General features: G+C 41.2%; 1 protein-coding gene across 1 annotated transcript in view; it reads right to left on the bottom strand.

Moving 5' to 3' along the window:
* The window catches only part of LOC311111910 (E3 ubiquitin-protein ligase NEDD4-like), a 34,159-nt gene extending 20,473 nt beyond the window's left edge, over positions 1-13,686 (bottom strand). The window contains exons 1-5 of the mRNA XM_084154833.1: positions 13,465-13,686; positions 12,186-12,259; positions 10,647-10,725; positions 10,514-10,552; positions 6,252-6,305 (exon numbers count right to left, since the gene is read on the bottom strand). Coding sequence (XP_084010959.1) covers positions 6,252-6,305; positions 10,514-10,552; positions 10,647-10,725; positions 12,186-12,259; positions 13,465-13,512 — 294 coding nt within the window. The 5' untranslated portion in view covers positions 13,513-13,686. The remainder of the gene's footprint in view (positions 1-6,251; positions 6,306-10,513; positions 10,553-10,646; positions 10,726-12,185; positions 12,260-13,464) is intronic.
* Between the last annotated feature and the right edge of the window lie 11,177 nt (positions 13,687-24,863).

The following is a 24,863-nucleotide window of genomic DNA, read 5'->3' as shown; positions in this document are numbered from 1 at the left end:
CCCCACACATATTTTTACCCACTGGTATAGAATTACAGGAAATCAAGAGGAATGAGTTCCGGCATAATTCTATATGAAACTGAGGAATGGGTGTCCTAACACATACACACATATATATATATATATTATATATACACATATACACATATATATATATATATATATACACACACAAACACATATATATATAGACACACACAAACACATATCTATATAGACACACACACACACACACACACATATATACACACATACACATATATACAGTGGGGAGAACAAGTATTTGATACACTGCCGATTTTGCAGGTTTTCCTACTTACAAAAATCCAGAAAATCACATTGTATGATTTTTAAGTAATTCATTTGCATTTTATTGCATGACATAAGTACGTGATACATCAGAAAAGCAGAACTTAATATTTGGTACAGAAACCTTTGTTTGCAATTACAGAGATCATACGTTTCCTGTAGGTCTTGACCAGGTTTGCACCCACTGCAGCAGGGATTTTGGCCCACGCCTCCATACAGACCTTCTCCAGATCCTTCAGGTTTCGGGGCTGTCGCTGGGCAATACGGACTTTCAGCTCCCTCCAAAGATTTTCTATTGGGTTCAGGTCTGGAGACTGGCTAGGCCACTCCAGGACCTTGATGCTTCTTATGGAGCCACTCCTTAGTTGCCCTGGCTGTGTGTTTCGGGTCGTTGTCATGCTGGAAGACCCAGCCACGACCCATCTTCAATGCTCTTACTGAGGGAAGGAGGTTGTTGGCCAAGATCTCGCGATACATGGCCCCATCCATCCTCCCCTCAATACGGTGCAGTCGTTCTGTCCCCTTTGCAGAAAAGCATCCCCAAAGAATGATGTTTCCACCTCCATGCTTCACGGTTAGGATGGTGTTCTTGGGGTTGTACTCATCCTTCTTCTTCCTCCAACACGGCGAGTGGAGTTTAGACCAAAAAGCTCTATTTTTGTCTCATCAGACCACATGACCTTCTCCCATTCCTCCTCTGGATCATCCAGATGGTGATTGGCAAACTTCAGACGGGCCTGGACATGCGCTGGCTTGAGCAGGGGGACCTTGCGTGCGCTGCAGGATTTTAATCCATGACGGCGTAGTGTGTTACTAATGGTTTTCTTTGAGACTGTGGTCCCAGCTCTCTTCAGGTCATTGACCAGGTCCTGCCGTGTAGTTCTGGGCTGATCCCTCACCTTCCTCATGATCATTGATGCCCCACAAGGTGAGATCTTGCATGGAGCCCCAGACCGAGGGTGATTGACCGTCAATCTTGAACTACTTCCATTTTCTAATAATTGTGCCAACAGTTGTTGCCTTCTCACCAAGCTGCTTGCCTATTGTCCTGTAGCCCTTCCCAGCCTTGTGCAGGTCTACAATTTTATCACTGATGTCCTTACACAGCTCTCTGGTCTTGGCCATTGTGGAGAGGTTGGAGTCTGTTTAATTGAGTGTGTGGACAGGTGTCTTTTATACAGGTAACGAGTTCAAACAGGTGCAGTTAATACAGGTAATGAGTGGAGAACAGGAGGGCTTCTTAAAGAAAAACTAACAGGTCTGTGAGAGCCGGAATTCTTACTGGTTGGTAGGTGATCAAATACTTATGTCATGCAATAAAATGCAAATTAATTACTTAAAAATCATACAATGTGATTTTCTAGATTCCGTCTCTCACAGTTGAAGTGTACCTATGATAAAAATTACAGACCTCTACATGCTTTGTAAGTAGGAAAACCTGCAAAATCGGCAGTGTATCAAATACTTGTTCTCCCCACTGTATATATATACACACACACACTTTTTTATTTTATTATTATTTTGACAGGTGAGCCCTGTAGATACAAAAATACACATCTATACAATAAAAGCACTTAATATACACAAAAAAACATTTAAAAAACGCATCCACACAAAACAATCATCCACACAATGCACTCATAACAAACTCATAAGTTAATTAATGAAGGGTCCCCTAACAGCAGTCTGAAAAGCCCTAGAGGCACCAATTCCCCCAATTTCAGGGTGTATTGGAGATTGTTCCACATGTAAGGTGCAGAAAAACTAATAGCATCCGTACTGGGAAACCACCGTGGCCGGGGAAATATGTAGGCAAGCTACTAATAGTTATTACAAACTGCAAAAGTCAGCAAGCTCATAAACTGAATGCTTGAGTCCATCGGCAGCTCTTTGAAGCTCGGATAAAGCCATGAAAGCTTCAGCTGATGGCACTTACATAAACAAAGAATTGAAAAATAACAAAGGGCTGGAAAATGTAATAAAGATCATCTACAAACTAGGGATGTGACAAATGGAAAACATTAACTTCTTCCGTTAAAACGATAACAAAAATTCATTAAGTTTGCCTCTTCCTATTTGGTTTTATTTAACTTACACAACTTTCCCCAGGCCTTTATAGCCTACCGTCTACAGAAAATAACATGTTTTCTGGTAACTGCACTGTGATTTAAATTTTGTGGGGGGGAAAAAGAACAAAAAATAGGGATCAGTTAGGGATTTTTCTTAACATGAACAATCCCAACTTCGTTTCAACGTTTAAAAACATTCACACCTACTACAAACAAACTTCACTCCTACAGTAGCTCAGCTTAATTTCATGTATAAAGCAGATTTGAAAAGCATAAAGGGATATAGGCGGCATCACCTGTCATTCGACACCTCATGTAACAGCCAGTAGCTGGTTTAATTCCCGCTATGCTGTCATTGACATTCCCCTCCATATCAACCAAAAGCTATTGTGTTAGGCTGGGGCTATTCTGGGGCATTACTGTCAGCCTGGCCTGCAGCAGGTCAGTTCCATACTGTAATGCTATGAAAGGGGCACAGGCTGGATGTGATAATGACTCACCAGTTGAGACTGACGCAGTCAGGGCGCCCACGTCACACCACGTGCCACATAGTGACTATTCCCACAACAACCCGTGATGGGCATGGGGGTATCAGGAAATCTCAGTAGCCACTCAAGTATCAACACTGATATATTGTGTACATGTACAGTAGGTTGAGCTCTGCGCAAATCTTCTATTGATATCAATTAATTATAATTTACATGAAAGTCTGAGGCAGGCCTAAGTTTGGACGAGGCTTCATGTTTGCACAACTTTACACACTTAGAACTCAAAGGGAGACTATACTAGGTCTCAGTGACAGCAGTACTCCTGTCACTCCATTCCATCAACAGCAACTAGGCCAGAGCTGTAGCTAGTTAGCCCCACATAAGTATTCAGCTATGTGGCCGTTGGCAAATCATAAAGGTACAAAAACAATCACTGCTTGGTCATACTTGAGTTAGTTTAGTGTGTTCAGAACCAGTTAGCCTACCTTTCACTCTTAATAAGACCTAAGGGGATATTCTATTTCCTATACCTGGATTTAATGGAGACAAATTGCTATAAAAAGGTATACATGACAAGTTAAAACATATGTCTGTACTTTTGGGCAAAACACCAATGTTAACAACCTAGGCCTAGACTAAATGTTACTGAGGCAGCGACATACACACACACACACCTTTAAGTATTGTAGGTCATACATGCAACTGGCATTCACTGCTTGATATTGGTCAGTACACCTCATGAAATAGAGGGAACTGGGTCATTCAAAATATGTGTGTGTGACAATTACAGAGACCAGAAATAACCAAATGAAAGCCAAACACACCTGGAAGGTAGCGATACAAACAGGTAGGCCTACTCATAGTGTTGCCATACTTGAATATAAACTAGGTCTAGTCATGGAGTTAAAGTTATTCTGACCATTGTCAGAATTAATCAAGTTATAACACGCCACATTTACACTCCCCTACGTATTTATTTGGACAGTGAAGCTAAAACTTTTAATTTGGCTCTATAACTCCAGCATTTTGGATTTGAGATCAAATGTTTTAATTTGAGGCTACAGTACAAAATGTCACCTTTTATTTGATGTTATTTTCATACATATGTTTTACCGTTTAGAAATAAAAGCACTTTATGTATCTAGTCCCCCCATTTGAAAGTGACAAGTATTTGGACAAATTCACTTGTGTATTAAAGTAGTGAAACGTGTAATATTTGGTCCCATATTCCTAGCACGCAATGACTACATCACGCTTGTGACTCTTCAAACTTTTTGGATGCATTTGTAAGTTGTTTTGGTTGTGTTTCAGATTATGTTGTGCCCAATAGAAATGAATGGTAAATAATGTATTGTGTCATTCTGGAGTCACTTCTATTGTAAATAAGAATTGAATATGTTTCTGAACACTTCAACATTAATGTGGATGGTACCATAATCATGGATAATCATGAATTAATCATGAATAATGATGAGTGAGAACGTTAGAGGCACAAACATCATACCCCCAAGACATACTAATCTCTCATCATTACCAATAAATCGGGAGGTTAGCATTTTTAGGGGGGGGGGGGGGGGGGGGGGGGTTATATTTATGCCTTTAACTTTCTCACTCATCATTCACGATTTATTCATGATTATCCATAATCATGGTGGCATCCACATTAACCCTTTCTACTCGCTGAAAACGGCAGATTATGTCATTGATAAGCACCGAAATTGGTAACCAGTGGCTGTACAGTAACATGTTATACATGACGTTAGAGCTCCGGTTGTCCAGTTCACAGGGCTGTATGGGTTTTGACTGACAGACGTTATAAACTTGAGCACCGCGTGCAACAAGAAGATGCCCCCGTCCCTCCCGGTAATTGGGCTACTTTTGCACATTTGTTGTCTGAGTGAGGAAAATGCTGTAAATCAGGAGGAGTCGATGTGTTCTGAAAGATGAGCCATTGAGGTTTATAATGAATACCACTTTGAAGTCATACAAGCAAACCACACACTCAACAGTCCAAATGTGCACTTCACATGTCCATATTTGAAAACTCATGTCATTTACATGATCAACGTTCATGATCGCTATGTTTGATCCTCAGTAACAAGGATGACATGCGTTATTTATACCCTGGGTTGTCCTGAACAGAATGAGCCTGTTTGTCGTATTGTGAAGATTTGCCGCAGAACACGCACTTGAATGCACTCATGACTCCATTCTATGTGCACCAAAATTACAATCTGTCTGAAGTGCCTTTTGAAAGCCTAACATTAAGATCATATTTTATAACTTTGCTAGCCATATTGGCAATAGAATCAGCTCAAATTATGCCCCCTGACCCAGATTACGATTTATAAATGGAACATTTTTGGATTTCATATACAACAACAGTAATGTGTGATGGTGGGGACACATGGCTTTGTTCCAAACAAAAAACTACAAGTGTGCTTGCTTCAGTTCCTCAATGGCAAAGCCAGGAGAGCAAAAAAAATAACCTTATAGTTGAGGGCTCTTTCCTTCAACTATACCATAAAAGTGCATTGAAATTACTTAGGAACTGTGCACAGTTTGGAGAGGTGTGTGGCCACTTGGAAACACCAGTTTGACCGTTCACTCAAACCCTTGTAATTGTTTTTTCTTATCTTGCACCTACTCCAAAATGTCAATGAATATTCTTATGTGACTAAATGTATTCACAGTATTTTCAGATTTCGTTATTGACAAATGCTGTGAAAAGTACAGTAAATGTAAAATTCACATAAAATCAACAGTGTAATGTTTGGATTCAGTCTTGTATCAGGTGAATTGTTGTGTCCTCACATTTGGCTTGATCATTTCCCCATAATCTCCAAAGTGTTCTCTTTCAATTGCTAACATGCTTTTTATTGTTCTTCTTTAAAATGTGTCCCTTTCCATATAGGCCAATTTCCACGAGTGTAACAGGTTAATGTAGAAGTGTTCAGAAACCTATTATATTCTTATTTACAATAAAGGTGACTCCAAAATGACAATACATTATTTACCATTCATTTCTATTGGGCACAACATAATCGAAACACAACCAAAACAAACTGCAAATGCATCCAAAAAGTTTGTAGTCACAAGCTTGATGTTGTTATTGAGTGCTAGAAATATGGGGCCAAATACTTAACTTCTGACTACTTTAATACACATAAGTGAATTTGTCCAAATACTTATGAAACCTCAAATGGGGGGGGGGGTAGATACATAAAGTGCTAAACGGTAAAACAGATGCACAAGATTATAATAACTATCACTATATCTGTGCCTTCAAGGTCACTTCCACTTTTACTAAAGTGAGTCAGCAGTAGTGGTGGCAGTGTCAAAGCCACAGGCCTGGACATACTGAAGGAATATCGTAATGACTTACTAGACGATTCTCATCGAACACCTCCAGCAACAGCCGATGCTTCCTGGGATGAACCTGAAAGAGAAAAGAGACTTCAACCAATGTATCCAAGAACATCAAACTAAATTCAACAACAATCCCCTCCTTAATCTCCCCAACATGCTATAGACCGAAGACCACCAGTCTCTTGTCAATCACAACAAATCCTTTACCTTCATTAGGTATAGAACTGGACCAGTTTACTATTGATTTCTAAGTTCCAATTGAATGTTTCTTTAGAATTGGGTGTACCCTCTAAACATCTCTGTTGTGGCTAACACAAAGCGTTGATATGTGGAAACATGACATTTGACCTCATGTTGCTCAGAGCTCACATACCATGAAAACAGTTAGGCTACACAGCATAGCAAGTTCTGTCACAAACACCCACAGAGTGGTAGTGGAAACTTCCCCTAAGCAATTTCCTAAGAGGTCTCACAACCAGGTGAAGATGACATTCAGAGCAAACTGATTACAAAGTCAAAAGAAAATCCTCATAGAAATAAGAACATCAACACCGGCGACATCGTCTAGACAAAATTAAGGTAAAATAGGACAAAGGGAAAGGTGGGCCATTGCTCAGTGGACCAGACATTGGCACACCAGACTGCATATGGAGCTTCTTTGTATTCATTATTTTTAAAATGGCTAAGGCGGACAAGAAAATATATTTGTACTAGCGAAAACATCCCAAGCACTTCCTACTGTAAATAAGGTGAGTGTTTGTGCATTGAGTCATGACTAGATTTTAGCAAGAGCGAGCCCACCCATGATTTGAAGGGTCTGTAAAACATGAGTCGTCTATGCGGATAAACTCAGGCTAGCTTCCAGCTTCTGATTACTATTTGGAGGGAGGCCCACTCCCCAGTAGCACAGTCCTCAGCACCACAAATGGAGGTGACCAATGTCGGCTGTGAAGCTAAAATCAAGCTCCACTCATAAGCAAAGATAGCCCTGTTATATTCTGGCTGGCTGACTAACACAAAGCACAAACAGGTCCTTAAACTAGTAGGCTTCGCACCAAACATGCCTATTATTTCAATCCATCGCTGTGACTGAGCTAATGAAATCTAAATTGGATCATCCATCTGCTGACACCCAGCTTTAATTACAAAACCCATCCCATTTGACACGGAGAACTAACAACGCATAGTTTTTAAAATTGTACATAAATATATTTCTCTGAAATATCTTCGAACGTAGGTGTATTTCCTCTCAATGCTTAAAACAGAGTGAGAATGATCTATAACTAAAAAACATCAGAAACCATTTGACAGAGCTGGGAAGAGGCGCACAGTGAAAGACAGCCACCACCTTCTCAGGGGCATTGTAACTAAAGCCACCGCCCCCAGGCCATCTCATGACCACTGGAAAATGAAATGTGTTTCTGTCAAAATGGGCCCTCTTGCTAAGTGAAGCCATTATTAACACTGCCACGTTGGTAAGGTGGGCCAAATCGGCCGCAACTCCTGTAGACAAAGGGAGAGTGCGGTCGTCAAATATAACTTGTTTACTTTATGATATATGATTACCGTCAAAAGAACAATCAAAAGATACAGATAAGAGATAGGCTAGGGGGTCAGGTGTTTTAAAAGATCTTTTGATATTCGTTTGAACGCATGTTATTTTATCAAACAGGTTCAAAAGCTTTCCAGGGCAGGTATAAACATAATAACATTCACAATAGGGACAAGTACTACAAGGTGCAGGGAGCTGTAAGTGTTACAACAGCTGTGTCCGTCTAAGGAGAATCCACTGAGTACTGATTTACTGTACCAAGAAACCATGATGGAGAAAATCCCTGAAAAGACTGTAGGAGACAGAAATCTCAACTGGCATGGTGACGTGATTTTTTTCTCATTTCAGATTGACTGGGGGGAGTGTTGAATCATTGTCCAGGGCAACGGGACATTGTGCAGCACTGCCATAGTTTCTAGACATGGGTAATGAGTGTCTAAGGCTTAAACATAGTGGATATATTACTGAATGTGTGCAACTATATATACACAAAAGCTTCCTGCTCAATGTCAATGGCCAGAGAAATTTAAACATTTCAAATATTTCCCTCGGTCTACTGGCGAGATGGGCCTAGTCTACTGCTACACTACCGGTCAAAAGTTTTAGAACACCTACTCATTCAAGGGTTTTTCTTTATTTTTACTATTTTCTACATTGTAGAATAATAGTGAAGACATCAACACTACGAAATAACACATATGGAATCATGTAGTAACCAAAAAAAGTGTTAAACAAATCAAAATATAATTTATACTTGAGATTCTTCAAATAGCCACACTTTGCCTTGATGACAGCTTTGCACACTCTTGGCATTCTCTCAACCAGCTTCACCTGGAATGCTTTTCCAACAGTCTGAAGGAGTTCCCACATATGCTGAGCACTTGTTGGCTGCTTTTCATTCACTCTGCGGTCCGACTCATCCCAAACCATCTCAATTTGGTTGAGGTCAGGGGACTGTGGAGGCCAGGTCATCTGATGCAGCACTCCATCACTCTCCTTCTTGGTCAAATAGCCCTTACACAGCCTGGAGGTGTGTTGGGTCATTGTCCTGTTGAAAAACAAATGATAGTCCCACTAAGCCCAAACCAGATGGGATGGTGAATCGCTGCAGAATGCTGTGGTAGCCATGCTGGTGTTCAAGTGTGCCTTGAATTCTAAATAAATCACAGACAATGTCACCAGCAAAGCACCCCAACACCATAACAACTCCTCCTCCATGCTTTACGTTGGGAAATACACATGCACAGATTAATCCGTTCACCCACACAGCGTCTCACAAAGACACGGCGGTTGGAACCAAAAATCTCCAATTTGGACTCATCAGACCAAAGGACACATTTCCAGCGGTCTAATGTCCATTGCTCGTGTTTCTTGGCCCAAGCAAGTGTCTTCTTATTATTGGTGTCCTTTAGTAGTGGTTTCCTTTGCAGCAATTCGACCATGAAGGCCTGATTCACACAGTCTCCTCTGAACAGTTGATGTTGAGCTGTGTCTATTACTTGAACTCTGTGAAGCATTTATTTGGACTGCAATTTCTAAGGCTGGTAACTCTTCCAATCCTGTGGCGGTCCTCATGAGAGCCAGTTTCATCATAACGCTTGACATTTTCCGTATTGACTGACCTTCATGTCTTAAAGTAATGATGGACTGTAGTTTCTCTTTGCTTATTTGAGCTGTTCTTGCCATAATATGGACTTGGTCTTTTACCAAATAGGGCTATCTTCTGTATACCCCCCTATCTTGTCACAACACAACTGATTGGCTCAAACACATTAAGAAGGAAAGAAATTCCACAAATTAACTTTTAAGAAGGCACACCTGTTAATTTAAATGCATTCCAGGTGACTACCTCATGAAGCTGGTTGAGAAAATGCCAAGAGTGTGCAAAGCTGTCATCAATGCAAAGGGTGGCTATTTGAAGAATCTCAAATATAAAATATTTTGATTTATTTAACACTTTTTTGGTTAATACATGATTCCATATGTGTTATTTCATAGTTTTGATGTCTTCACTATTATTCTACAATGTAGAACAATTTAAAAATAAAGACAAACCCTTGAATGAGTAGGTGTTCTAAAACTTTTGACCGGTAGTGTGTGGTACAAACAGATGCCGGTAGAAGTTACCCCTCTCTGCTTTTTCTCCACATGCAGAAAATAATGTGGTTTTCTACATCAAGATGCAAGACATGCTCTCCACACAAAAACCTCAGAGCAAGGACTCACGTCAACACCAGCTGACTCACTGAGGCTCTGTTTCACACCCCCAGTTCAACATTTAATCACGCCCAAGATAGGAGCCAGGGGCAACAATCTCACAGGATGCTGGGTGGATCTTATTGACCAATCACAACGCCCAACATAGTGGAGGACTTCCTGTTGGTCCTCATTATGTACAGACACCCGTAAACATTGTACAAAAAAAAACATCCCATGTCCACAGACAAAAATGTTTTTGCGTTCTGACTTTTAACTTGCTGTTTGTGAAATGTTAACCTCCCAGTGAGAATCTGGAGCAGCTTCAAACACTAATAGGGAACATATTACTGGGCCATTACGATTCACAGACATGGAGGCATGCAGCAAAAAGAGATGAAATAAAGAGAGAGAAAAATGGAGAGAAAGGTCAAGGAAGGGTTGAGTCTTAAATGTCCTCAGAGCCCTGGGTAAAACAGAAACTACACACACACATTCACAATGCTCTTTTTATCATACATTTGACTTACCTTGAAAAAGAATTCCTCATTCCACTTCGGGTCCAATGTCTGGAAATGACAATGTATTTAAATGTAAATAGGATACTTACAAAACATAAACAAATAAATGCTCTGTCCTTACTCAGATAGCGCAGTTACTCACCTTTTTAATTGTTTTAGTCTGAAGACTTGTTAGTTCTCCATTGACAGGGTCATAAAGGGACACTCTTGTATATGGATCACTGTGATAGAAAATGAAAAGACAAAGCTCAACTTGATGTCTATCTGTCCCTTGGTGTGCAAAGATCAAACGAGGGAACATCTCTGGATAGCATGTTACAGTTTTCTCCCACAGGCCATATGGAGCACAAACCAATGTCATCATCAGAACCATAAATAGTTGCACTGAAAGAAATACTGATATTTTACAATGGACATGTGTAGAAAAATAGTGTTTATTCGGTACTGTGTTGACTTGACGGGAAATGATGGAGGGCTATTTAGGGGAAAGGAGCCTGGAGATTCTGAAGCATCTACTGTATGAAAGGGCAGAGAACTACAGATAATAGCGCCATCTAAAGGTTGCACAGGACAGTTACAGTACGGTCTACGGAGAGTTGACAATTTAAGAAACGCTTGGAAGATGACATAAGCCTACTTAATATGAATAAGAATATTTTCTTATTTTGAAGTGGGTACACAAGGTTTCTTCAAAGCAGGACAACACAAGGCCATCTTTCAACCCACTGCTATGGTGCTGAACTTTCCATTCAACAAGGCAAAACAGGAACACAACAACCATTTTCCGTCTGTGGAACAGCACATTTTGAAGATGATTTTGCAAATCTCAGACTTTTGCGCTCAAGTTTGATTCATAGTATTCAATAAGTATCAGGCGAATACATTTGAATTTCTAAATGCACAGAGCATTCAACCACCATATAGTATAGTACGCACGCACACCACTAGGTCCACAATGTTGACAAAATAAAAAAGTTCCACAAATATGGGCTCATTACCAAGTGTTTACAGTATAAACTGACAATCAGTTTGCTGTTTATTATGAAGTGGGTAGATGTGTAAGGTTTCATCCTAAAATGATTGGGGCAATAGACCTACTTATGAACTCTAGATGTGTTTTGGGCAAAACAGCACACAAGAAGCACACAGAACTCTAATAGATGATTTAGGAGTCCAATAAGTTAGGAAGGGTCCACAGTCCACACTAAGGAACATGTAGAAACAGAATGTAGTATTTTATGGTATAACATGGTCAAAAGCATGAGTTTCCTAAAAAGTAGTGTATCAAAGATAGGACACTGTATTTTGGTAACACGAGACACCAGAATTATTCAGAGATACTGAAGCAAACCTCGCTAATATGAGTCTGGTTACAATTCCCACCAAGTGGGTTAACCCTATGGGTGCAATGCATAAGGTCTTTGCATTTCACACCAACGACCCGGGTTCGCTTCCCTGTACCGCTGTTCGTTAAATTGGTGTCAGAAGTGGGATCGCATCGGAATGCAAGGGCGGAAGTGTGAGGGGTCGAAGCACAGGCACGTGCTTTTGCGTTCGGAGGGGGCAGTGAAGCGATCCTCGCTAATAGGAGGTTCACTTCTCTGTCCTGAATTTGTTTAAGTGATACAGATAGATTGGATTATCCATTTGAAGACATATTTCCCTCAAAATCAAGACTGACCTGGCTCCAAGGATATCTTTCTTGGCCAATCCAATTCCAGCTATGACTTTCACTCTCAGAATTCTAGCCTCATCCTGGAAGAAAAAAAAAAACACAATAAGGACATAAATCACATTATTAGCTGCTTATATAAACACACACTACACACTGTAAATATCAGGTTAATGATGTTAGCTACATGAATGTCACTTACAGTAAATGACTCACAGGGAAATAAAATGTGTAGGTGTTTTTCCACGTGGATACTTATTTGATCTCAAACATTCAAGATCTACTTAGGCCACACTAATAATGACGTGATAATAACTCACGTGACTCCTTTGGGTCAGAGGGGTTGGGTTAAATGCGGAAGACACATTTCAGTTCAATGCATTCAGTTGTACAACTGACTAGGTATCCCCCTTTCCTTTCCACTGCTCTCTGAGTTTAGCCACCTGCCTGCCTAGCTTTTTAGCCAACTGGCATGGTTATTTTATTTTATTTTACCTTTATTTTACCAGGTAAGCCAGTTGAGAACAAGTTCTCATTTACAACTGCGACCTGGCCAAGATAAAGCAAAGCAGTGCGATAAAAACAACAACACAGAGTTACACATGGGATAAAACAAAACATACAGTCAATAACACAATAGAAAATCTATATACAGTGTGTGCAAATGTAGTAAGTTATGGAAGTAAGGCAATAAATAGACCATAGTGCAAAATAATTACAATTTAGTATTAACACTGGAATGATAGATGTGCAGAACATGATGTGCAAATAGAGATAATGGGGTGCAAATGAGCAAAATAAATAACAATATGAGGATGAGGTAGTTGGGTGGGCTAATTACAGATGGGCTGTGTACAGGTGCAGTGATCGGTAAACTGCTCTGACAACTGATGCTTAAAGTTAGTGAGGGAGATCAGAGTCTCCAGCTTCAGAGATTAGTTAATGATCCTTAAGTTAATGTTTATAGGTTGTCTAAAAATTGTGTGTTTTCTAGCTAACTGATCAACAGTAGGCCTATTCAACGATGACAGCTGACAGACAGCTGATGACGTTGTCTGAGTGACCATCAATTGTTACACATGCTAACTAGCTAGCTAGCTGGCTGGCTAACGTTGCTTCGATAAAATGGATATTGGTATGGTGGGACTTGACTGTCCAACTCTGACAGCTGACAATAAATACCCAAAGAAATGTAAAGACACTTTAGCTAAAACATTTGGATATAACGGCATTTATCTACCCAGGTAGCCAGTTAGTTAATTGGCTAGCTAGTTAGCTAAATATTTACCTCATCAGTCTGAAGTCCGCGGACCTCGGGAAGTGCAGCCATACTCATATCCTCAGCGCCGTAGCTTATGTCCTGTAGGTCGATTAAAGTAAAATATACCGAATGATAACACTGTAGGTGGTCTTCCACCAATTCACCTTTCAAGAACTAATGAACTGTACCAGACACAATAGCTAGTTAAACGTTCAAACGTGTCGTGCGTCGTTCTCCACCACCAGGATCCTGACTCTGCTACCACGCCTCCACCTCCTACGTAGTAATTTCACGAGATCGTGATGTACAATGTATCAAAAAAGTAGATACAAAGTAGTTATCAACAAAACGTCCAGTAGTTAGTGGAAAGGTTGTAATGAATAGTTTTGCATCTTCACTTCCATTACAGACCAGGACAAATAATGTACCCATTTCAAATATTGTAATGGTGCATCATTTTACAAACCTCTGAGACCAGCCCAATAATGGACTAAAGCAGCCTAACCTTAGTCCTTATAGTCCAAGGACCTTACATGTTCTGTTCAGAGGCGAATTGGCTCTGGCAGCAAAAACAGCAAAATACTCCATCTAAACGTGAGTTGATTGTCAATTGCAGTACGGTTCTATAAACATTAAGCTCTCTTTCATATCACATCAAAATAATTTCACAAATCCATAATATACACTTACTGTACACCGTTTTAACAGTTACAGCCAACAGTATTTTTGTGTGACAATTTGATAGAATTAAAAGTGCCTTAATAATAACACAGAATCATAATGTGTACCAGTAAGTAATCAGCTATTAATGTATCTAAATGTTGATTATACGATCTGTGTGCTCTATTGATGTCTGATCTGAGTTTGATTGGTTATACCTAGAAATTCCTATGGGGTGCACGGTGCATCCCAGCTCACTCATTACAAGGGACTTGAAGCCGAAGCTACATCTCTGTGTGATTTATTTATATATTGCCCCCTTTCAGGTGTCTCACAACAACACCTTTGTGGCGTTCATCTTCTGTTTACACACAGGTGTTCTGAGACACAGATAGCTAATTAGCATAAGTATGGCCCCTCTGTCTTCTGTCTTTTTAGAATGATGCAGGACTGGATGGCTGCGTTTTACGGGCTCCTAACCAATTGTGCTATTTTGTACATAATGTTGATGCTACCGTCTCTTATGACAGAAAAGAGCTTCTGGATATCAGAACAGCGATTACTCACCTCAAACTGGACAAAGATTTTTTCTTTAATGAGTCTGGCGCGAAGGATATAATGTTGCTCCCAGACAAGGCCCAAATCCCAGTCATTCGCATGAAGAAAATAAGGAAATACAGGGGGCGGAGATCAGGGTGACTTGTGAGAATTAGTCGGCGAGTGGGTAACCCACCTCTACCATCCATTCTATTGGCCAACATGCAATCACTGGAGAATAAACTGGATGAGCTCCGTTCGAGACTATCCTACCAACGGGACATTAAAAACTGTATTATCTTATGTTTCACCGAGTCGTGGCTGAACGACGACACAGATAATATACAGTTAGCTGGGTTTTCCATACATTGGCAGGACAGAACAGCTATGTCCGGTAAGACAAGGGGTGGGGGTGTGTGTCTATTTGTCAATAACAGCTGGTGCGCGATGTCTAATATTAAGGTAGTCTCGAGTTATTGCTCGCCTGAGGTAGAGTACCTCATGATAAGCTGTAGACCACACTATCTACCAAGATAGTTTTCAACTATATTTTTCGTAGCAGTCTATTTACCACCACAAACCGACGCTGGCACTAAGACCGCACTCAACGAGCTGTATAAGGCCATAAGAAAACAAGAAAATGCTCATCCAGAAGTGGCGCTCCTAGACTTTAATGCAGGCAAACTTAAATCAGTTTTACCTCATTTCTACCAGCATGTCACATGTGCAACCAGAAGAAAAAAAACTCTAGACCACCTTTACTCCACACACAGAGACGCGTACAAAGCTCTCCCTTGCCCTCCATTTGGAAAATCTGACCATAATTCTATACTTCTGATTCCTGCTTACAAGCAAAAACTAAAGCAGGAAGTACCAGTGACTCGCTCAATATGGAAGTGGTCAGATGATGCGGATGCTACTCTACAGGACTGTTTTGCTAGTACAGACTGGAATATGTTCCGGGATTCATCCAATGGCATTGAGGAGTATACCTCAGTCACCGGCTTCATCAATAATTGCATCGACGACGTCGTCCCCACAGTGACCATACGTACATATCCCAACCAGAAGCCATGGCAACCTCCGCACCGAGCTAAAGGCTAGAGCTGCCGCTTTCAAAGAGCGGGACACTAATCCGGACGCTTAACAATCCCGCTATGGCCTTAGACAAATCATCAAACGGGCAAAGCGTCAATACAGGACTAAGATTGAATTCTACTACACCGGCTCTGATGCTCGTCGGATGTGGCAGGGCTTGCAAACTATCACGGATTAAAAAGGGAAACCCAGCCGCGAGCTGCCCAGTGATGCGAGCCTACTAGATGGGCTAAATGCCTTTTATGCTCACTTCGAGGCAAGCAACACTGAACCTAGCCCAATATTGGACTAAAGGAGCCTAACGTTACTGCTTAGTCCAAGGACCTTACATGTTCTGTTTAAAGGGCGAATTGGCTCTGGAAGCCAAAACAGCCAAATACTCCATCTAAACGTGTATCGATTGTCAATTGTGATACAAATCCCTCTATTTTCATATCACATCAAAATAATTTCACAAATGCAAAATACAAACTTACTGGTTTAACCGGTTTTAACATCGTTGCTGCCGACAGTATTTTTCAGTGACAACACGTTTGTGGCATCTGTCTTCAGTTTACACACAGGTGTTCAGAGATGCAGATACTGTAGCTAATAAGCACAGGCAGTCCACTTTACAAGCGCTGTAACATGGAAATATGGCAGTGTGGGAACACTAACCCTATGAAGGTGTGTATCAATTTAACTTATTATTATTTATTTTTTTCGATATGAAAGATAAGGTCGTTATGCTTCCAAAACCGTACCGCAAGCGATGGGTGTTAATGTTCAAAACTCCCCCCTAAAGAAGACGCCTTTGTCCAATGACTGTGTAATGGAATGGAACAGAGTCATGATCAAGGGCTAGACTGAACCATGCATGAGAGCACCAGCTGTTCCAGATGACTGTGTGATCACTCTCTCCGTAGCTGATGTGAGTAAGAACTTTAAACAGGTTAACATTTACAAGGCTGCAGGCCCAGACGGATTACCAGGACTCGTACTCAGAGCATGCGCTGACCAGCTGGCAAGTGTCTTCACTGACATTTTCAACCTCTTCCTGACCCAGTCTGTAATACCTACATGTTTCAAGCAGACCACCATAGTCCCTGTACCCAAGAATGCCAAGGTAACCAGTCTAAATATCTATCACCCCATAGCACTCACATCTGTAGCCATAAAATGCTTTGAAAGGCTGGTCATGGCTCACATCAACACAATCATCCCAGACACCCACTCCAATGTGCATACCGCCCCAACAGATCCACAGATAACGCAATCTCTATTGTACTCCACACTGCCCTTTCCCACCTGGACAAAATGAATACCTACGTGAGAATGCTGTTCATTGACTACAGCTCAGTGTTGAATGCCATAGTGACCTCCAAGCTCATCACTAAGCTAAGGACCCTGGGACTGAACACCACCCTCTGCAACTGGATCCTGGAGTTCCTGATGGGCCACCCCAGGTGGTGAGGGTAGGCTACAACACATCCGCCACACTGACCCTGAACACAGGGGCCCTTCAGGGGTGCGTGCTTAGTCGCCTCCTGTACTTCCTGTTCACCCACGACTGCGTGGCTGCGCACGACTCCAACACCATCATTAAGTTTGCAGATGACACGACAGTGGTAGGCCTGATCTCAGACGACGATGAGAAAGCCTATTGGGAGGAGGTCAGAGACGGACAACAACCTCTCCCTCAACAAGACAAAGGAGTTGATCGTGGACTACAGGAAACGGAGGTCCGAGCACACCCCATTCACATCGAAGGGGGTGTAGTGGAGCGGGTCGAGAGCTTGAAGTTCCTCGGTGTTGTCATGACTTGCCCTCATGGGTTGAGGATCAAAGATACCGGCTAGGCAAAGGTTTGAACACCCCCTCTCCTGGGGGCCAGTTTTATGACTGGTCGTAAATTCCTTGAAGAAACGTTCTCTTCCGTGCCATGCAGTATTGGGAGAGGGAATTTCCCTGTGGAACAAAGGAAGTCTTCCCGCCATGACTCCAACATCCAAAAGTGGATAATGAAACAATATCTCTACTTCAAAGAATGTGGAAAATGGTCGGTTGGGACTTAAAGAACAATCATGTCAAATTCTTTACTATGTTGTGATGTCATTAAAGACGGTGGAACAACATAACTGTATCTCTGGGGGTGTACACTTCCCAGTTATGAGGTTTGCATCTAATTGTTGTATAAAACAAATGATTAAGCATAATAATAATTTTGGGAAGATAAATGTGATTTTAGCATTCTAGATGAGATGATTGTTTTCCATATTGACTTGTTCTCAGTCAGTGGCCATGCCCAGATGAGCACAAACATGATGAAACTCCCCTTTTCTACTCAAGTATAAAACCCCTCGTGAAGAAATTCACATTAGACCTGCCGAAGTACAGCGTGAGCTGAGAATGGCAAAATGGTTTAAAACTACAACTCCATTACCAAAGGAAAAGACCAAGCAGACTACGGTATAAGCCGGATGTTGCAAATGGTTGAATTTCTACCAGACCAGGAAGCGTGAAGCTGAAGCTACACGGCTTAAGATGGTTAGACCAGACAGACCAGAAAACGTGAGAGTGGCGACTGCACGTTTGAAATGGTGAGGAACTCTGAAACTCTCAACCTCTACACGAGGTGAAGAAGAAGACAACACACTAGACCTTATCTCAGTCTGCAGCTGGCATGTATAGTCGTCTAGAGAACTTTCACTAAAGACACAAGTTGGGAAGGACAATCCCTCCCAGACAACCGTTGGTACATCTGAAGTATCTATTCTAACAGATCAACTCTACGAACTACAGGGTACGCTGAAGTATCAATTCTAACCACCACTACGACCAGAAAATCTACCAAGGACATTGGGATCTCTGGTGGGCAAACCAGAGTCCTACATCATCAACTCAACTATCGAAGACAGCTACACGTAAATACATGTTGCATTTCTAATCCGAATGAGCGGTTATTAGGGTGCTAAACATTTGTATTTCCGTGAGCGTAGTTTTCCAAAACGATAGTTTGAATCTCTGTCTCTCCCTTCCACTCTGACCCCTCCTTCTAACCAAGCAGTCATGCTATTGTTAGTCCAGTCCACTAGGGACCTGTTTTCATTGTATTACGTTAGTAATCAATAACCTGTGTGTGTGTTTTGTATTCTGTGTTATTATTTAGTTAGTTAGTAAATAAATAATTAAGCCAATTTGTGTATTGCTGATTCATCAATAAGGTTAGGGTTCTTGCAGGTTCAAGGATTATGCAACGTTCAGAATGAGACTGATAAGAGGTAATTATGTAAAAGTGATTTATCGATATAACATATCTTCTAAGAGTTTAATTAGGGAGATAGTAACTCGTTAAACAACTTATTCCGTGGTGCCCCAAATTCCTAATTAGTTAATTGTTACATGATTAATTTAATCGAGTGACATTTAAACATAGTTAGTTGATTCGATAAATAACAGTCACCCTATTAATGAAAGTCACGTCACGACAGTGTCCACATCACTAAGGACCTATAATGGTCCAAACACACAAACACAGTCGCAGTGGTGTAAACTACTTAAGTAAAAATACTTTGAAGTACTACTTAAGTAGTTGTTTGGGGTATCTGTACTTTATTATTTATATTTTTGACTACTTTTACTTCACTACATTCCCAAAAAATTGTATTAACTTTTTACTCCATACATTTTCCCTGACACCCAAAAGTACTTGTTACACTTGAATGCTTAGCAGGAATGGAAAATGCTCCAATTCATGCACTTATCAAGAGAACATTCCTGGTCATCCCTACTGCCTCTGATCTGGCGGACTCAAACACACATACTTCATTTGTAAATTATGTCTGAGTGTTGGTGTGCCCCCTGTAAATTAAAAAAACAAGAAAATTGTGCCGTCTGGTTTGCTTAATATAAGGAATTTGAAATGATTTATACTTTTACTTTTGATACTTAGTATATTTTAGTAATTACATTTACTTTTGTTATATATAGTGGGGAGAACAAGTATTTGATACACTGCCGATTTTGCAGGTTTTCCTACTTACAAAGCATGTAGAGGTCTGTAATTTTTATCATAGGTACACTTCAACTGTGAGAGACGGAATCTAAAACAAAAATCCAGAAAATCCCATTTTATGATTTTTAAGTAATTAATTTGCATGTTATTGCATGACATAAGTATTTGATCACCTACCAACCAGTAAGAATTCCAGCTCTCATAGACCTGTTAGTTTTTCTTTAAGAAGCCCTCCTGTTCTCCACTCATTACCTGTATTAACTGCACCTGTTTGAACTCGTTACCTGTATAAAAGACACCTGTCCACACACTCAATCAAACAGACTCCAAACTCTCCACAATGGCCAAGACCAGAGAGCTGTGTAAGGACATCAGGGATAAAATTGTAGACCTGCACAAGGCTGGGATGGGCTACAGGACAATAGGCAAGCAGCTTGGTGAGAAGGCAACAACTGTTGGCGCAATTATTAGAAAATGGAAGTAGTTCAAGATGACGGTCAATCACCCTCGGTCTGGGGCTCCATGCAAGATCACACCTCGTGGGGCATCAATGATCATGAGGAAGGTGAGGGATCAGCCCAGAACTACACGGCAGGACCTGGTCAATGACCTGAAGAGAGCTGGGACCACAGTCTCAAAGAAAACGATTAGTAACACACTACGTCGTCATGGATTAAAATCCTGCAGCGCACGCAAGGTCCCCCTGCTCAAGCCAGCGCATGTCCAGGCCCGTCTGAAGTTTGCCAATGACCATCTGGATGATCCAGAGGAGGAATGGGAGAAGGTCATGTGGTCTGATGAGACCAAAATTGAGCTTTTTGGTCTAAACTCCACTCGCCGTGTTGGAGGAAGAAGAAGGATGAGTACAACCCCAAGAACACCATCCCAACCGTGAAGCATGGAGGTGGAAACATCATTCTTTGGGGATGCTTTTCTGCAAAGGGGACAGGACGACTGCACCGTATTGAGGGGAGGATGGATGGGGCCATGTATCGCGAGATCTTTGCCAACAACCTCCTTCCCTCCGTAAGAGCATTGAAGATGGGTCGTGGCTTGGTCTTCCAGCATGACAACGACCCGAAACACACAGCCAGGGCAACTAAGGAGTGGCTCCATAAGAAGCATCAAGGTCCTGGAGTGGCCTAGCCAGTCTCCAGACCTGAACCCAATAGAAAATCTTTGGAGGGAGCTGAAAGTCCGTATTGCCCAGCGACAGCCCCGAAACCTGAAAGATCTGGAGAAGGTCTGTATGGAGGAGTGGGCCAAAATCCCTGCTGCAGTGTGTGCAAACCTGGTCAAGACCTACAGGAAACATATGATCTCTGTAATTGCAAACAAAGGTTTCTGTAACAAATATTAAGTTCTGCTTTTCTGATGTATCAAATATTTGTCATGCAATAAAATGCAAATTAATTACTTAAAAATCATACAATGTGATTTTCTAGATTTTGTTTTAGATTTTGTCTCTCACAGTTGAAGTGTACCTATGATAAAAATGACAGACCTCTACATGCTTTGTAAGTAGGAAAACCTGCAAAATCGGCAGTGTATCAAATACTTGTTCTCCCCACTGTGTATATATATATATTTTTTTTTAAATACTTTGACTTACTTTAGTATTTTACTGGGTGACTTTCACTTTTACATGAGTATTATTCCATTAAGGTATCTTTACTTTTACTCAAGTATGACAATTGGGTACTTTTTTGACCACTGCACAGTCCTGAAGAGTGCACAACACCTCTTCCCCCTCAAAAGGCTGAAAAGATTTGGCATGGGCCCGCAGATCCTAAAAAAGTTCTAAAGCTGCACCATTGTGAGCATCTTGACTGGCTGCATCCCCGTTTGGTATGGTACTGCTTGGCATCCGACAGTAAGGCGCTAAAGAGGGTAGTGCGTACGGGCCCAGTACATCACTGGGGCTGAGCTCCCTGACATCTAGGACCTCTATACCAGGCGGTGTCAGAGGAAGGCCCTAAAAATTGTCAAAGACTCCAGGCAAGTGTCATAGACTGTTCCATCTGCTACCGCACGGCAAGCGGAACCGCAGAGCCAAGTCTGGGAACAAAAGGCTCCTGAACAGCTTCTACCCCCAAGCCATAAGACTGCTGAACAGTTAATCAAATGGCTACCCAGACTATTTGCATCCCCCCCTATTTTTTTGTGCAATTACTCTCTTGCACTTGCTCTATGCACACACACTGGACTGTACCCACAAACTTACACACACTACACTGACACGCCAACACACAAACGTTCTCACACACGCATATTGACACCACACACGCTGCTGCTACTCTGTTTATTATCTATCCTGATTGCCTAGTTGCGTTTACCCCTACCTACATTTACATTACATTTTAGTCATTTAGCAGACTACATGTACATACAGTGGGGAAAAAAAGTATTTAGTCAGCCACCAATTGTGCAAGTTCTCCCACTTAAAAAGATGAGGCCTGTAAACATTTAATTTTCATCATAGGTACACGTCAACTATGACAGACAAAATGAGGAAAAAAAATCCAGAAAATCACATTGTAGGATTTTTAATGAATTTATTTGCAAATTATGGTGGAAAATAAGTATTTGGTCAATAACAAAAGTTTCTCAATACTTTGTTATATACCCTTTGTTGGCAATGACACAGGTCAAACGTTTTCTGTAAGTCTTCACAAGGTTTTCACACACTGTTGCTGGTATTTTGGCCCAATCCTCCATGCAGATCTCTTCTAGAGCAGTGATGTTTTGGGGCTGTCGTGGGCAACACAGACTTTCAACTCCCTCCAAAGATTTTCTATGGGGTTGAGATCTGGAGACTGGCTAGGCCGCTCCAGGACCTTGAAATGCTTCTTACGAAGCCACTCCTTCGTTGCCTGGGCGGTGTGTTTGGGATCATTGTCATGCTGAAAGACCCAGCCACGTTTTATCTTCAATGCCCTTGCTGATGGAAGGAGGTTTTCACTCAAAATCTCACGATACATGGCCCCATTCATTCTTTCCTTTACACGGATCAGTCGTCCTGGTCCCTTTGCAGAAAAACAGCCCCAAAGCATGATGTTTCCACCCCCATGCTTCACAGTAGGTATGGTGTTCTTTGGATGCAACTCAGCATTCTTTGTCCTCCAAACACGACAAGTTGAGTTTTTACCAAAAAGTTCTATTTTGGTTTCATCTGACCATATGACATTCTCCCAATCCTCTTCTGGATCATCCAAATGCACTCTAGCAAACTTCAGACGGGCCTGGACATGTACTGGCTTAAGCAGGGGGACACGTCTGGCACTGCAGGATTTGAGTCCCTGGTGGCGTAGTGTGTTACTGATTGTAGGCTTTGTTACTTTGGTCCCAGCTCTCTGCAGGTCATTCACTAGGTCCCCCCGTGTGGTTCTGGGATTTTTGCTCACCGTTCTTGTGATCATTTTGACCCCACGGGGTGAGATCTTGCGTGGAGCCCCAGATCAAGGGAGATTATCAGTGGTCTTGTATGTCTTCCATTTCCTAATAATTGCTCCCACAGTTGATTTCTTCAAACCAAGCTGCTTACCTATTGCAGATTCAGTCTTCCCAGCCTGGTGCAGGTCTACAATTTTGTTTCTGGTGTCCTTTGACAGCTCTTTGGTCTTGGCCATAGTGGAGTTTGGAGTGTGACTGTTTGAGGTTGTGGACAGGTGTCTTTTATACTGATAACAAGTTCAAACAGGTGCCATTAATACAGGTAACGAGTGGAGGACAGAGGAGCCTCTTAAAGAAGAAGTTACAGGTCTGTGAGAGCCAGAAATCTTGCTTGTTTGTAGGTGACCAAATACTTATTTTCCACCATAATTTGCAAATAAATTCATTAAAAATCCTACAATGTGATTTTCTGGATTTATTTTTCTCAATTTGTCTGTCATAGTTGACGTGTACCTATGATGACAATTACAGGCCTCTCTCATCTTTTTAAGTGGGAGAACTTGCACAATTGGTGGCTGACTAAATACTTTTTTCCCCCACTGTATTACCTCAACTACCTTGTACCACTGCACATTGACTCGGTACCGGTACTCCTTGTATATAGCCTCGTTATTGTCATTTTATTGTGTTACTATATTCGATTTGGCACATTTTTCTTACTTTTTAACTTTGCATTGTTGGGAAAGAACATGTAAGTAAGCATTTCACGGTAAAGTCTACACCTGTTGAATTCGGCGCATGTGACAAATAAATGTTGATTTGTTTTCCGTAAACAAGCGCTGTAACATGCAAATATGGCCGTGTGGGAACACTAACTCTATAAAAGGTGTATAGTAATTTAACCTTTAAAAAAAATATATAATTATTTCTCGCTGATATGAAAGATACGTTCCTTATGTTTCCAAAACTGTACCGCAAGCGATGCGTTTTAACATTCAGAACGAGCGCCTGGGCTCTTAACAAACCTCCCCTGGTCAGAAGATAATATCGTCAATAGGAGCTAAAAGTAGTTAGCGTCTATGAATGGGTTACCTTGAGACAAGCATTACTTATTTATCATAATTTAGGAAACCGGTTGAATGACACACAGGCTAATTCACATCCCATGAGATGGGGGAAAGGACCACTAGGCATGCATTAAACGACCTTCAACCTATATTGTTCACATTCATAGATACTTGATCCAACTGACCTTGCTTAGAAGTATTTTCGTTCATGCCGTCGGTCTCTGGAACCTGTATAAAAAGTCAAGAAATTAAAATCAGTAAAAAAGATTGAAATATGATTGGACTTGGACTATAATTCAGTAATAGTGTTCAGCAAGGGTCATCTTGATCAAATCAAGGCGACAGCATTGTAAAATGTAACATTTGCTAGCTCAACTTTAGCCAGTTTCTGTTTATAAAGGAGTACGATGAGTGCACTGTATAATAATTGGGAGGATATGTCCTCTACCAAAAGATATTGACCTTTTTGGAAGGTAGTTTACTTGCCCTGGGTTCAAACTTTGATTCAGCTGTTCTCCCTCAATTACCAAGCATTTACAAAATCACTGAACTACCACATCACTGGGAATTTTTTATTATTCTTAGTTCAGTATCAGCTAGCTGACAACTCCAAAAACAGACAATGGAGTGGGACAGTGTATTTACCAGACCAATTACACAGTTTGCTGTTGCACAGT

This window comes from Coregonus lavaretus (assembly GCF_964263955.1).
Source record: "Coregonus lavaretus genome assembly, chromosome: 37".
In the NCBI taxonomy this organism is placed as follows: domain Eukaryota; kingdom Metazoa; phylum Chordata; class Actinopteri; order Salmoniformes; family Salmonidae; genus Coregonus; species Coregonus lavaretus.
The sequence above is the reverse complement of the archived record's forward strand: the minus strand, read 5'-3'. Positions and strand labels throughout refer to the sequence as shown.